Below are 15,905 nucleotides of genomic sequence, written 5' to 3'. Positions count from 1 at the left end.
CATGGGTCAACCACACTTCCTCACTTTCCATGGGGCAACCACAGAGCAGGCTCAGCTTGCCCGGCTGCCATAAATTGTCCGCTTTCACGTAAACAATGGGGATGAACCAGAAAGATCCGTTTTAGGCTAGACCTACTGGAATTCTTTACAGTTTTGTTGTTTTCCCAACTGCTCAGTTCACTTGCCCCAGGCAATAGGGCAACCCATAAGGTTCTTCCTACAACTAGGTTCTGGAGGTTTACCTAGCTACATCAGGAAGAAGAAGAAGAAGAAGAAGAAGAAGAAGAAGAAGAAGAAGAAGAAGAAGAAGAAGAAGAAATCTCCACCACTCTGGGACCTCTGGTGCTACCTCTGCTCCTAATCTCTCCTGTCCTGTTTGAGTCTTATGCGTGATTGACTGACCCAACAGGATTAGAGGGCTAATTACAGCTTTGGAGAAAGAGCGAGAGAGAGAGGGGCGGAGAGGAAAGGAAGATTGAAAAGGAGGACAAAACAGGTGAAGAGGGAGGGCAATGAGGAAGAAAATGAAGAAAGCATTAGAGGTACAACACACCCACTTTAAAATGTTATTAGTTGACACATGGAATGTATATGTTTTGGTAGCACTTTATTTTATGATATAGACATGACCAAGTATTTACTCAAAATGACACCAAAAAGGTAATTACACAGTAACAACCTCTGAATTACAAGCACCACCAGACACCAATTGTGTTGATTAAGATACGTTGATCGCTGACTTTGCATTCTGCTATGGGACCATTGTCGGGAGTTTCCTCCCTAGCCGCAGTCGTCCAAGAAACTGCTCTTTCTCATCCATCTCTTCCTTCCCCCACAAACCTTGCACCTGACAACTTATGAAAAATGTATGAATGATGGCTAAGATCACAACCAATGTCTTACCTCTCTCGTCTCTCTCTCTCTCTCTCTCTCTCTCTCTCTCTCTCTCTCTCTCTCTCTCTCTCTCTCTCTCTCTCTCTCTCTCTCTCTCTCTCTCTCTCTCTCTCTCTCTCTCTCTCTCTCTCTCTCTCTCTCTCTCTTTCTCTCTGGGAGACTCAGCACTTTGTACTGCAGTGGACCTGCAGAGGGAGTTTGAATTACATCATCAATGTTGCTAACTGAAATCTGATCTGAGAATAACATCAACAGGAAGGAGGCACCAGAAAGAGGGGGAGGGGAATAAGGAATGGATAGATCAAAGAAAGTTTAGTCTGTGAAAATTGGGGGTTTGCTAAGGGTGTGGTCTGCTGTAGTGTGTGTGTGTGTGTGTGTGTGTGTATGCATCTATGCTCACTCTTGCGGGTGTTTGTGTGTGGGTGTCGGGTCTTTCTTGCCTCTGGCATTGAAAGGTCCTGGTGTAGTGTCTGGTTTGCTTAGATTACAGATTGTGACATTTGGCTCACGAATGGGCGGGCTAGTAGAAATGTTCAAAGGTTGCTGACTGCTCAGTATAACTTGGTCAGACAGGACCAGGGAGACTTTAGACCCAGCCAGGGAAGGAACTTTCACCTACACCGCAAGGTAAGACTGCTAGCCTTACACTTTTCTCTATACCATGTCAAGTTTAAAGTTCTTACCTGTCTCTCATATGGATTCCTTTGGATGTTAGCGATTGAGTGTGAGTATACTCGCACAGCTGGTGTCTGTGTGTAACTGCACACTTGTTTGTACTTTCCCATGTGAGGGGAGGAGTGTTTTGTATACAAACTATATGTGTGCCTGGGGATGCAGAAACTGAGTGGCTGAAAACACATACTGGTATATCAGCTGTTACATTTCCTGCTAGCCTGTTTCTCTGGAATTTTGATTTCCCCTACTTTCTGGCACAGTGAAGACAAACGAAGTGGGTCTGCTTGTTTGACAGAGTGTTAAAGTTCAGGATACGTTATATGACAGAGGGTTAAAGTTCAGGATGTAAACGTTGTTGTCAGTGTATGGTGACATCATGGTGGATTTATACAATATGAGCTCTGAGAGCCATTTTACATATTTATGATATAAAATTTGAGAAACACCATTCTCTATGAAAATAGCTTTATGCTATTCACAGTTTTTTTCATAGAATGTGCCATGCAAAAAAATATATTAGGAGAAGCCACTTATAGATTATAGTGCAGGTGGCCAACCCTTCGGGAGAACTTGGGTATGTAGGCTTTTGCTCCAATGTTGATTCAGTTAATCAAGGTCCTGGTGAGCAGTTGATCAGTAGAATAATTTATGATAGATTAGGATTAGAGTAAGGGGAAGTGAGAATAACATGGAGAAATACGAAGACGAAACAGAGAAAGACAGAGATAACAGAGATAGAGACAGAAACCTGTAGATGATTCCCCTGCTCTTACAATGACCCAGTGACACAGAAAACTGGGATATGATATCTGAGTCAAACTGTGGAGTTGATCAGTAACATACAATGAATAGAAGCTGTGAGGTCAGGCCCTAGTTTCCTGCATAGAATAGCTTTACAATGGTTGTTACCTAAATGCAACTTCAATTCAATCCATGACATTCAGAATACATGTAAACATTACAGTTTTGAAAACATTGCTTGTCCCAAAAAAGTGTTCTCTTGGCACAATTTACCCCAGGTATGGGGTAAATTGAGCCGTGAAACAGGGTAAATTAAGCCGCCTACAAATTTCTGTACTGAATGAATATAACCACTACCTTTTTAAAACCATGTCTATCTTTATTTCCCAAACACAATTCATCACAATCACTTTTTTTTAAATATTTTCATCATTTTAAGCATATTTTAACACAGGCTTAACACCTAACAAACAAACTTTTAACACTTATTGTTATCTCATATCCCTGCGATAATGCTTTGGATTACACATAGGAACTAAACACATTAATTTGTTCAACTTGCCATTGGCTCAATTTACCCAAAGGCAAACATTTTGACAAAATTACTCTGCACAGCTACAAGGATGCACTTTCATGCTAGGTTTATAGTCCTCATATTGAAGCTTATAGAGACCCCAACTGATGTATAGAACAACCTTAAAATGATCTACTTTGGTTTAGATGAAACCTCTAACACAATTCATTTATTTTTATCAAAGACTCCACGAAATGATGACCTCTTCCTACATTTTTGGCCAAATTAATTTTGTGTATGGTTTCCTAGAAACAAGGGTGGCTCAACTTACCCCTTTTTCTCAACTTACCCCACTCTCCTCTACCCATTGTTTAATGTAACACCACTGACCCTCACTAGCTTGCGAAAACTGCAAACGTTGGTACATTCATAGTTAATGAATGACATTCGCAGAGAGAGAGAGAGAAATAAACGTATGTATCTAATCAGTTTTTGTGCAACCATGGTTAATGGTAAACAGCTTGGATGCTAACGATGCTCCTTAACCGGAATCTAACAATTAATTTTACACTACCAAGGCTCAGTTCATACAGTTAATCTGGACCAAGGGGCCCATGATGGGCCATTTGAGGTGGACAAGGCAAAACCAGAAGAAGTAATGGTCTTATTTGTGGATAGTTGTCCATAGTAGACTGTGAACATAATAGCCTGGAATACCTTTAGGGTCTCTGAGGTAATTTAGGGCATTGTCTGACTCTTGTACTGATACCTGTAATGAGCAGAGGTGGCATCACATGTCCCAGAGTGGTGGGGCAATTTTATTTACTTCCTGATTGTAACCAGATAAAACTCCGGAACCTTGTCCGGGACAAGTGAATTGAGCAGTTGGGCAAGTTTAACCTGCTCTAAAGTTGCCCCATGTGATTTATTTTGACTGAAAACGACACAACTGTAATGAATTCCAGTAAGCCTAAAACAGATCTTTCTGGTTTATCCCCATTGTTTAAGTGAAAGTCGAACAATTTATGGCATTCATAGCCGCGGGTAGTAGGGGTGCTGAGGGTGCTGCAGCACCGGCTGATGAATAAAACATGTGTTTTAACAATGAACTAGGCCTTTATTGCTCCTGTATGAGAAGACAAAAATGCTCCTCTGCGGTTCATTAAGTTCATTAAACTAAAACAGAAGTGGTGAAAAGTGCTGAGGCGAATGCCTGCTCACCACATGTTTGCCGGCGGCCCTGGTAATGAGTGATGTGATAGAGAGCTCAAAGATTACTATTTGCTTACACTTTGGTTGTTATTTTACTACACCTCTCTCTCTCTCTCTCTCTCTCTCTGGCCAGCAGATGAAGCCAGTCTTTCTCCCAGCACTGTCCCGCATCGCCCTCTGCGGCGGTACCCATGGCAATGAGATGTCGGGCGTGTACCTGGTGAGGGAGCTGCAGAGGCAGAAACTGGCAAAGGCAGGGTCGGCGACCTTGACCACAGTCATATCCAACCCACGTGCAGTCCAAGTGTGCAAAAGATACACCGACATGGACCTCAACCGTTGTTTCACCGACGCCATACTAAGGTACAGGTTGTCATAAGCACAAATGAAACTGTACATGCAAACAGTGTGATCCATAAAGGGATAGTTCACCACAACTACAAATGTATCCTAACTTCTTACCTCTAACAAGTATGGACTTGTTGGCAAATTAACTATTCAGGTGTGAACTGTATGAATCAAAGATGAGTTCTTACAACTATGTAAAGAAGCCAATAATACAGTTTTTCTCGATTGCTAAGACACATTTCTTGAAAGCTGCTCTCCTTTTCTCTTAACTGTGAACACAAAACCCAATTTTCAAGCTACATTCACAAAACCTCAGACTCTTCTTGCAAAACCAAACTTTCACCTCAAAACAGTTCAATCTGTGCTCAAAACAGAACTATGTTGTCAAATCGTGCCCCGAGTCAATCAAAATAAAAAACACTACTGAACAGTCACTAAACACTACGTAGAAAAATAGAAAACACAATGCTCAGGACATGAAGCTGGAGAAATAAATGTTTATTGTTCACTGTAGGCTAAATGCATGTTGCAAAACAAAAAAAACCTGTGCATTTAGCACTTGTACAAAAAGACAAAACAGAAATCTTGTGCATTTACATGTAGCACTTGTAAAAACAAACAGAAATCTTATGCGTTTGCCACTTGTGTACAGTAAGCCCATGTAAAAATAAAGTACAAAAATATAAAAATAAGTGCATTACTCAGCCACAGCATCATGTCTCCGTACTGGGTCAGGCCACAGGACTTCATCCACATCACAGGCCACATTTTGTCTGGCCAGGCAACGGGGGAAAAAAACCCTGGCATGCCGTATCCAGGCTTGGCATGCCTCCACACCTATGTCACCACAGGCAAGTCCCATGGCTTGCAGGAGATTTACCCTGGTGTAAGGTTGGCGTTCATATACCTTCCACCGCCATGAGGAGAATAATTCCTCAATGGGGTTTAGGAAAGGGGAGTACGGTGGAAGGCAAAGATTGATAAAACCTTGGTTCATATTGTACCACTCTCTAACCTGGAGGGTTCTGTGAAAACTCACATTGTCCCAAACAACAACATAGATGGGATGCTCATCCTGCTGCCCTAACAAAGCATCTCGCATGTGATTGAGGAAAATGAGGAGCTGGTGAGTGTTGTAGGGCCCCAGGTTGGCATGATGGTGGACAACCCCATGATTGCTGATGGCAGCACATAATGTGACATTGCCACCACGCTGCCCAGGAACACCAACAATGGCCCGATGGCCAATCACATTACGGCCTCTCCTTCTCCTTTTGGTGAGATTAAACCCAGCTTCATCCATGTAGATGTATTGATGGGGTCTTTCCATTGCATCCAGTTGAAAAACCCTCTGTAGAAATAGATATAGTTTTGTAAGTGATACGGAAAAAGTGATTTAGGCCACTACAGTAAATCACTACTTAGAGTAATCAACATTGAATGTGTCTGGATATATGCCAACCTGTACATACTGGAATCTTTGCTCTTTGACTCTGTCTGAGTTGCGATCAAAGGGCACTCTGTATAGCTGTTTCATGCGCAGTCTGTTGCGCTTGAGGACACGATCAACAGTAGAGAGGCTGACACTGTTGATACCCTCAACATTTAAATGGTCCTCAATGATCTTCTGCTGAATTTCGCTCAGTTTAATGGCATTGTTCTCACGGACCATATCAACAATTAGGGTCTCTTGGTGTGGGGAGAACATACCTGTCCACCCACCCCCATGTGGCAGTCTTTCAATTCTACAAAAAGAGAACATGGAGTTACAAAAAATATACATGGAATACTAGGCCTACAAACAGTTAGACCAACCCTCCATTACAATACTACAGTACATTGGTACAGTGATGTACTGAAACATATATTTACTTACAGTATACTGTGGTACAGTATATAGTATGTCATACAGTAATTGCTGTCAACATTTACATACTGTACTATAATGTCAAAAAAAGGTAATTACCTGTTCTCTTCTCTAAATCTTCGGATTATGGTGGACACAGTGAATCTACTGATGTTTGGTTGTACCCTTTGTCCAGCCTCCCTCATGCTCATACCATGGACAAGAACATGGTCAATCACAGTAGCTCTGATTTCATCAGATATTACTGTTCTTTGTCTTCGCTGACCACCTCGACCTCCTCTCACACGAACTCTTCCTCTCAGATTTCTATCCATTGTAGGGCCTCACAAACCAGTGCTCTCTGAACTGGCTTACTGTATATGTTCCCTCACATCATTAGCCACAAGTGTGATCAATTTTGAGTTGATGTGTTCAAGTGGTGACACCTGTGCTCTAACTGTGTTTGACTTTTGTCACCTGTGCTCACCATTATGCAGCACGGGTGCATCACAATGAAAATGTGTTGGCAAGTTATGTCTAAACAGGTGAAAAGTGCTTATGGTTTTGCCAAAAGAGTGATAGATTCAATCAGTGGGTTCAGGCAACTGAGCATTTGGTTCAGACAATAGGGTTTAGTGTTTTAGCGATTGAGAAAAACTGTAACACAATGCATTGTAAAGAGACAAGGAAACATACACAATATAGCTTCAATATAATATATCCCTCTACTGTGGAGTCCGTAAATTAACAATGTGGTCATGGCAACATTTCCAGATATCTTTGGATATTGTTTTGGAACATTCTGAACTTTGCATGCTGGAATGTGCCTGGCCACCAAGGGCACTACTTATCTGAACAGTCTAATGCAGTTTTTGCATAAATGGGACTATATCATAATTAATATTAGTTCTTAGTACTTAATTGATACTCAAGATTTACTCAACCCTACAGAGCTAAAGGGATGGCATCCCAAAGAGTTGGTGGCATTTACTTCTCCCTCTCAGTCTCTCACCAGCAAAGATGAGTAGTTGGTATTCTCCCACGCCAAAGCGATACACCTTTCTTCTAGTATGCACACTCGTTCACACTCTCTTTCTCTGTCTCCCTTCTCTCTCACTCTCTCCACACACATCCACCTCTCTCTCCCTCCCTAGTTCACCTGTGACGGACGCCACCCCGTACGAGGTGAGGCGTGCCCAGGAGCTGAACACTCTACTGGGGCCCAAGGGCAGCGTTGGGGCCATGGACCTGGTGTGTGACCTCCATAACACCACAGCAAACATGGGCCTCAGTCTGATCTCCTACTCTGACCAAGACTGGGTCATCTTGCACATCTATAGACAAATCCAGGTGACCAGAGCTTCAGTTCAATTCAATTACAAGGGAAACTGATCCAAGACCTGTACTTTGAAACAATGTCCCCTTCTCCTTAGTTGTACTGCCAGCCTCCAATGTGGGCCATCAAATATGCTCTCTAGGGTCAAAAGTGAATCTTATTCTGTTTCCGTGCGAGAGCATTAGATTAAAATGGAATGAAGATTGATCTGTTTTAAAGGGGAAGTGGATGGTTAATCTGACTGTTGCTGTCATTGAGACAATATGTAGATTGGAAGCATTGCTGTCTGGAAGGGGAAGAAATTGATTCTGTCTGTTGCTGTCTCTAACCATCCACACTGTGTAAAAAAAAAATCATGACAGCTGTGATGGAAACAGGAAGTTTCGGTACAATTTTTAAATGCCGACAGATCATTTGTTCCTTCGATATGGTGGGATATTTTTGTGTCGATAAAATTAATTATGCGAGAAATGGCAGTGGAAACACATTGAATGCGCAAATATTGATATAATAACCATTATGTCTAAGTAAACTTGGAGTCACACGGTGATATGGTGCGTGGTCCTCCCACTACGACTCGGGAAACTATGCAGTTTATTAGGTTACAGATGAAATTACTTATGATGAACTTCACAGGGTGGTGAAAGTGCACAGTGATGATCTTGATGCTCCTTTCCAATAAATATAGAGAGTCTGATTCTGGTGACATGATGATCGATGCTTGACTGCCATTTGACAAATAAAAAATATCAATAATAATCTAATAATGTAGACTAGCCTACCCACACAGCCTACCCGCACTGTATCTGCGAGCTGTTGTGCTGCTGTTGGCAAGAGCGCAAATGCCAAGCACAGAGTAGGTACATTTGCTATTTAACACAACAGTTATGGTGACAAAACTATCTGTAGAGTTGAACATGTGATGGAAACACATTGTGTGCACTATTGTAAGGGTTGTGGTGAGGTGTGACCCATGTGCGGTGCATGATAGAGAGTAGGCAGTAGGCAGAGATGTTTAACAAGAATCTTTACAGGTGGCCCCGAAGCCAAGATACAAAATAACGGACTGAAATAATAAAGAAACAGGGAGAACACTTCTCGAGTACCTGTACATACTTCTCCGATCAGACACTGATTAGTACTGCTGAGCATAGAGAAACTAGCAGAGAAAACTGAACAAAGGAACACAGGGAAGTGAGGGCATAAATACACAGGTGAACAGGTAGACTAATCAGGTGTGTCTGCAGGTGACACCAATAGGATGATGATTAGTCCAGACTGTGAGTGAGGAGGTGCCTAAGGTTGTCGGAGGAGGACACCTAGTGGATCGCCCCGGAACTGTGACCCCCTCCTGTAACACACTATGTCATCATGCACTAATTTTTATCTGCAAGTCCGTTTGGCGGAAACACACCACTGGTGGGAAAATTGGCATATTGTCTTTATGCGGATTTAGAATATTCGTATGAAAATCTGTTGCCAATTGGATGGAAACTTAGCTACTGATACAATGCTGGCTGGACTTAATCAAAATTGGAGTGTATAATTTCAACATGACTCTATTGCTTTCTTAAAGGTGAAGCGCATGCACCATCTGACCCGGTTTCTACGAGGAGAAGGGCTTCATCTGACTGCTATAATCTGGGTTCTACGGGAGTGTAAAGGGTTAATCTGTTGTGTTCTCAGAGGAAGATAACCTCAGCGCCCGTGAGGTTTATCCTGCTGGATCTACCCTTAGCTGATGCCTACTCTCAGGACTCCCTGGGCAAGCATGGCTTCTGTAAGTGTTTGTATTTGTGCTGTGTGTTCATAGGAAACACATCATGCAATCTTCTTCCTGTCATAGAAACCAGTGTATTTTCAGTATGTTTTCCATTTACATGACAAATGTATTCATTCTGATGCTGTCACTCCACAGCGATAGAGGTGGGACCTCAACCCCATGGTGTGGTCAGAGCCGACATCTTCAACATCATGAAGGAGGCGGTCGACCAGACACTAGATTGGGTCCAGTGCTTCAACTCAGGTACTTGAACTCCCATCGTCCGTAAACATTGCTGAGCCCTCACATCGCCTACACACAGAATACACCACCCTTGATCATCGCTACCTAGCCTACTGCCTTGGTCAAGAACAAGAATAACATTAACATCATTCATATCTACAAGCATCTAGCTCCCCGTACCAGGAACAGATACAAGGAGATTTTCTACATGCACATGGGCCTACCATTCAACACAATGCTGTTGGTCTTCACTGCATTTATGGTTATTGGATTTTGCGTATTTTTTCCTATCTTGTGTACTATAACTGGCCTCTGCTCGTTTATGTAATGTATATGTACAGTGAGGGAAAAAGGTATTTGATCCCCTGCTGATTTTGTACGTTTTCCCACTGACAAAGAAATGATCAGTCTATAATTTTAATGGTATGTTTATTTGAACAGTGAAAGACAGAATAACAACAAAACAATCCAGAAAAACGCATGTCAAAAATGTTATAAATTGATTTGCATTTTAATGAGGGAAATAAGTATTTGACCCCCTCTCAATCAGAAAGATTTCTGGCTCCCATGTGTCTTTTATACAGGTAATGAGCTGAGATTAGGAGCACACTCTTAAAGGGAGTGCTCCTAATCTCAGCTTGTTACCTGTATAAAAGACACCTGTCCACAGAAGCAATCAATCAATCAGATTCCAAACTCTCCACCATGGCCAAGACCAAAGAGCTCTCCAAGGATTTCAGGGACAAGATTGTAGACCTACACAAGGCTGGAATGGGCTACAAGACCATTGCCAAGCAGCTTGGTGAGAAGGTGACAACAGTTGGTGCGATTATTTGCAAATGGAAGAAACACAAAAGAACTGTCAATCTCCCTCGGCTTGGGGCTCCATGCAAGATCTCACCTCGTGGAGTTGCAATGATCATGAGAATGGTGAGGAATCAGCCCAGAACTACACCAGAGGATCTTGTCAATGATTTCAAGGCAGCTGGGACCATAGTCACCAAGAAAACAATTGGTAACACACTACGCCGTGAAGGACTGAAATCCTGCAGCGCCCGCAAGGTCCCCCTGCTCAAGAAAGCACATATACAGGGCCGTCTGAAGTTCGCCAATGAACATCTGAATGATTCAGAGGAGAAATGGGTGAAAGTGTTGTTGTCAGATGAGACCAAAATCGAGCTCTTTGGCGTCAACTCAACTCGCCGTGTTTGGAGGAGGAGGAATGCTGCCTATGACCCCAAGAACACCATCCCCACCGTCAAACATGGAGGTGGAAACATTATGCTTTGGGGGTGTTTTTCTGCTAAGGGGACAGGACAACTTCACCACATCAAAGGGACGATGGACGGGGCCATGTACCATCAAATCTTGGGTGAGAACCTCCTTCCCTCAGCCAGGGCATTGAAAATGGGTCGTGGATGGGTATTCCAGCATGACAATGACCCAAAACACACGGCCAAGGCAACAAAGGAGTGGCTCAAGAAGAAGCACATTTAGGTCCTGGAGTGGCCTAGCCAGTCTCCAGACCTTAATCCCATAGAAAATCTGTGGAGCGAGCTGAACGTTCGAGTTGCCAAACGTCAGCCTCGAAACCTTAATGACTTGGAGAAGATCTGCAAAGAGGAGTGGAACAAAATCACTCCTGAGATGTGTGCAAACCTGGTGGCCAACTACAAGAAACGTCTGACCTCTGTGATTGCCAACAAGGGTTTTGCCACCAAGTACTAAATCATGTTTTGCAGAGGGGTCAAATACTTATTTCCTTCATTAAATGCAAATCAATTTATAAAAAATGTTGACATGTGTTTTTCTGGATTTTGTTGTTGTTATTCTGTCTCTCACTGTTCAAATAAACCTACCATTAAAATTATAGACTGATCATTTCTTTGTTAGTGGGCAAACGTACAAAATCAGCAGGGGATCAAATACTTTTTTCCCTCACTGTATGTATCAAGACAAGTTCCCTTTCAAGAGAAATTACGTTTTCTATTCTATTCTAGTCATTAACCAAATACAAACCTTCTCTCATCTTCTCTCTACCAGGAAGTGCCTTTGAAGGTGGTGAGGTGGACGATGTGTACACCTTTGTGAAGAGTATAGACTACCCAAGAGACCCAGAGACCAATCAAATCACTGCTGCCATACATCCCCAACTACAGGTTCAGGAACATTCTGCCGTTGTATATAATTTAACCTAGCTGCAGTTGGTTAAAGTCCTGTACATGAACCCTTCAATGCATAGCCGCAGGAAGTAGGGGCGCTAGGGGTGGGGCAGCACCCCCTCATAAATTGAAATAATTTAGCCAAAATTAGGCTCTAAAAAAATGTTTTCTCCCAAGATGATATTACTCCTGTCTGAACAGACATCAATAAAATAATTCAAAAAACTACACCAGAGAACATAATTTAGCTACAGAGGATAAATAGCTTTAAAAAAATAGCTGTGGACCACTTACAGTTGGGAAGTCCGCAATTTGGGCAGCATGCGAGCCAAATATAAAACGGCTTGTTGAGTTGTGGCCATAGATACAAACCATTGAAGGATTTTGGAACCCTGACACTTTGACTGTTAAACTCATGGGTACACTAGCAATAACTGACAGTGCTGACTTGAATGGGAACTGCCATCCATGGATTATATTTCTATGGTTGGTTGCAGCTGTCACAAATTTCAAAAATACAATATCGAGAAAAACGTAGGTTTACCGTTTGAAAAGCAAATGCCTACTGCTGAAAAGAGGAGAAGAATATTTCGGTAGAAGCTAAAAAATATATGTATTCTGAGTGAAAAGCACTTTATCAAAGTAATATCTTGATATATTGCCACAAGCTCATCGGCCATCACCGGTGAGTTGCCTATGCTTCATCTTCATCATTTGGTGAATCAGTGTCACTGAGAATATTATTTTGTAGCTTCTGTAGCCAATACTATATACTGTATATAATATATATCAGGGTTTCCGTTATGACAATTTGGCGCCGGACAAGTGATTGGGAAGATTTTTATTTATCAGACATTTGAGAAATGTACCGGTCATCCATATGCATTGGGTGCTTAACCCATTAGGGAATCCATCAACGCAGCCAGCGCCATCAATAAACTAAGACAGACACAGTAGCCTTTCTGACAAGGATAAAGTAATACATGTTGGTGTTGTAACATGGCGTATAATTACAAAGACACTATTCCTTGTGTTTCCATGTGTAACATATGCAAAATGTATAGCCTATTGTTTTATTGTTATTTACTTTCCTAAAATAATAATTGTCCACCTCATGGTTCAGCTGTCGGAGATTTCTGCAGTAAATGCATCAGGGCATTGCATAGGCTTATAGGCTTAGGCGTCCACTGTATGATATTAATTTGAAAATAAATATAAAGGAAGAGAAGCTTAGGCCAAGCCCCAGAGAGATGCCGGCGGCATGCTACGACACCGACATGCATCTCTTTACCCTTGTCAGATAGGCTACTGCATCTGCTATACAGATATAGGCGTACAGAAGCAGACTCATTCGTTATTTTTCTAAAGATAATCACTACATTGTTAGATTATAGGAGTAACCCTGGTAGGCCTGAAACAGTCTTCCTCACCTCAGCTTCAACTGTCGGAGTTAGTTGGAGCACCATAGTGCACTGCCTTCATATCATAGGCCTGCAGTATAATAGACTAACAGCCACAACAAACTAAATCTACACAAAAGTTTCAACATTTTATTAGGGTAATATCAAAAGTAAGTCAAGCCATTGTTTATAGGGAAAATATGAGGAGAATATTATATAACGGCAAACACAACATTACAGTTGGAACTTAATTTGGCCAAAGAAAATGGCTCAACAGAATTAAACACTTGGGAACTTGTTTAAACCTTCACAGTTTTGAACGGTCTATATTGCCGAAAATGAAAGGCTAGTGCCTACCATACCGAACACCTGACAGCAATAGGCTAAGGATATTTATTTTACAAAAGGCCTTCTTATAACATACAGTATCTTAAACTAAATACAGAGCACATAATTAAAAAGGCAGGGCGAACTTAATTTAGCCAACATAAATGTATCAACAGAATGTAACAAAACACGTTTCGCATATTTAAAGAACTGGTTTAGATTAATAAATAGGCCTACAATAATAAACAATTACATTTACATTTTAGTCATTTAGCAGACGCTTTTATCCAGAGCGACTTACAGTTAGTGAGTGCATACATTTTCATACTGGCCCCCCGTGGGAATCAAACCCCCAACCCTGGCGTTGCAAGCACCATGCTCTACCGACTGAGCTACACGGGGCCAATAATGATAAAACAAATTCTTATGAATATGAAAACATTCATATAGTTCCAAAATTGCATCCTACCTGAATAGCGCGTTGCCTGAAATTGGACATTTTTGTTTCAGACTCTGCAAAAAAAAAATCCCCATGTGTGGACATCCTAAAACTTGGTCTGCTCAACTGTATGCCAGTACACAAATGTGATTATAGATGCGTGCAATGCTTTATGATAAAGGGACCCCCCACCCCCCACTCCCCCCCCCCCCAGACCTAGTACATTATCTAAATGCAAAGCATGCTGATGTGACTCTTTCTCTCCAGGACCGTGACTTCTGCCTCCTCCATCCGGGAGATCCAATGTTCCTGATGTTTTCTGGGGAGATAGTGAAGTACGAAGGAGAAGAAGTCCTCCATCCCTACTTTGTGAACGAGTGTGCATACTATGAGAAGAGTATTGCCTTCCACCTTGCACGAAAGATGACACTGACTATCCCCCCCTTGCAAGTGAAGAGAGATTGATGAAGGAAGGGGAGGAAAAGAGAGACAATTTGAAGAGCGGGAGAATTAAAGGGAAAAAATGCACAGAACCTTAAGAATTACTAACTAGTCTAACCTCATTTTCAATTGATTTTTTTGTTCCATTGCTTTTAATCATCACTAAATGACCTCAGGAATACTGTATGTGAAATTATGCACAGTTCAATGCAATGATCCTAGTATTTCAATTAAACATGTACATTTTTTGTTTAATTAGTTGTCTTCATAGTGATGTAATGTTGCATTTCACTGCTCTGTTTAATCTTGTGTTCTCGAGGTACAGGCCACACCTTTAAGATAGTTTAATGCAGGAAAAAGTTACAAGGTACACTATATATACAAAAGTATGTGGACACCCCTTCAAATTAGTGGATTTGGCAATTTCAGCCACACCAGTTGCTGACAGGTGTATAAAATCGAGCACACAGCTAGCAATCTCCATAGACAAACATTGGCAGTAGAATGGCCTTACTGAAGAGCTCAGTGAGTTTCAACGTGGCAACGTCATAGGATGCCACCTTTCCAACAAGTCAGTCCTTCAAATTTCTGCCCTGCTAGTGCTGCCCTGGTCTACTGTAAGTGCTGTCATTGTGAAGTGGAGACGTCTAGGAGCAACAACGGCTCAGCCGCGACGTGATAAGCTCACAGAACGGGACCGCGAGTGCTGAAGCGCGTAGCGAGTAAAAATAGTCTGTCCTCGGTTGCAACACTCACTACCAAGTTCCAAACTGCCTCTGGAAGCAACTTCAGCACAATAACTGATCGTCGGGAGCTTCATGAAATGGGTTTCAATGGCCGAGCAGCCGCACACAAGCCTAAGATCACCTTGCGCAATGCCAAGCGTTGGCTGGAGTGGTGTAAAGCTCGCCGCCATTGGACTCTGGAGCAGTGGAAACGCGTTCTCTGGAGTGTTGAATCACGCTTCACCATCTGCCAATCCGACGGACGAATCTGGGTTTGGCGGATGCCAGGAGAACAGTACCTGCCCCAATGCATAGTGCCAACTGTAAAGACTGGTGGAGGAATAATGGTCTGGGGCTGTTTTTCATTGTTCGGGCCAGGCCCCTTAGTTCCAGTGAAGGGAAATCTTAACGCTACAGTGTAGCTCAATTGGTGGAGCATGGCGCTTGTAACGCCAGGGTAGTGGGTTCGATCCCCGGGACCACCCATACGTACAAATTTATGCACACATGACTGTAAGTCGCTTTGGATAAAAGCGTCTGCTAAATGGCATACTATTATTATTATACAATGACATTCTAGACCAACTTCACTAATGCTCTTGTGGCTGAATGGAAGCAATTTCCCGTAGCAATGTTCCAACATCTAGTGGAAAGCCTTCCCAGAAGAGTGGAGGCTGTTATAGCCGCAAAGGGGGGACCAACTCCATATTAATGCCCATGATTTTGGAATTAGATGTTCGACGAGCAGGTGTCCACATACCTTTGGTCATGTAGTGTATGAATGCAGAATATCGTCATGCAGAAATGAGGTTGAAGTTGGCATGAAGTTGGATGATTGAT

The 15,905-nt window shown here is 42.3% G+C and overlaps 1 protein-coding gene across 2 annotated transcripts; it reads left to right on the top strand.

The window, feature by feature from the left end:
* The first annotated feature begins 1,169 nt into the window (after window positions 1-1,169).
* LOC311112303 (N-acyl-aromatic-L-amino acid amidohydrolase (carboxylate-forming) B-like) lies at window positions 1,170-14,595 on the top strand. Of its 2 annotated transcripts, none has more exons than XM_084155357.1 (7): window positions 1,170-1,521; window positions 4,173-4,399; window positions 7,385-7,580; window positions 9,253-9,346; window positions 9,485-9,592; window positions 11,615-11,730; window positions 14,167-14,595. In XM_084155357.1, exons 2-7 carry the CDS (start codon window positions 4,173-4,175, stop codon window positions 14,362-14,364), a joined length of 939 nt encoding a protein of 312 aa, XP_084011483.1. In that variant the 5' UTR covers window positions 1,170-1,521; the 3' UTR covers window positions 14,365-14,595. The 2 variants fall into 2 exon arrangements, with proteins under 2 accessions (XP_084011483.1, XP_084011484.1); XM_084155358.1 differs by having other exon boundaries at window positions 1,313-1,521; window positions 4,170-4,399.
* Window positions 14,596-15,905: the final 1,310 nt, after the last annotated feature.

The sequence above is a fragment of the Coregonus lavaretus genome, assembly GCF_964263955.1.
Source record: "Coregonus lavaretus genome assembly, chromosome: 38".
In the NCBI taxonomy this organism is placed as follows: Eukaryota; Metazoa; Chordata; class Actinopteri; order Salmoniformes; family Salmonidae; genus Coregonus; species Coregonus lavaretus.
Note: the sequence above shows the minus strand (reverse complement) of the source record. Positions and strands in the feature narration are given on the sequence as shown.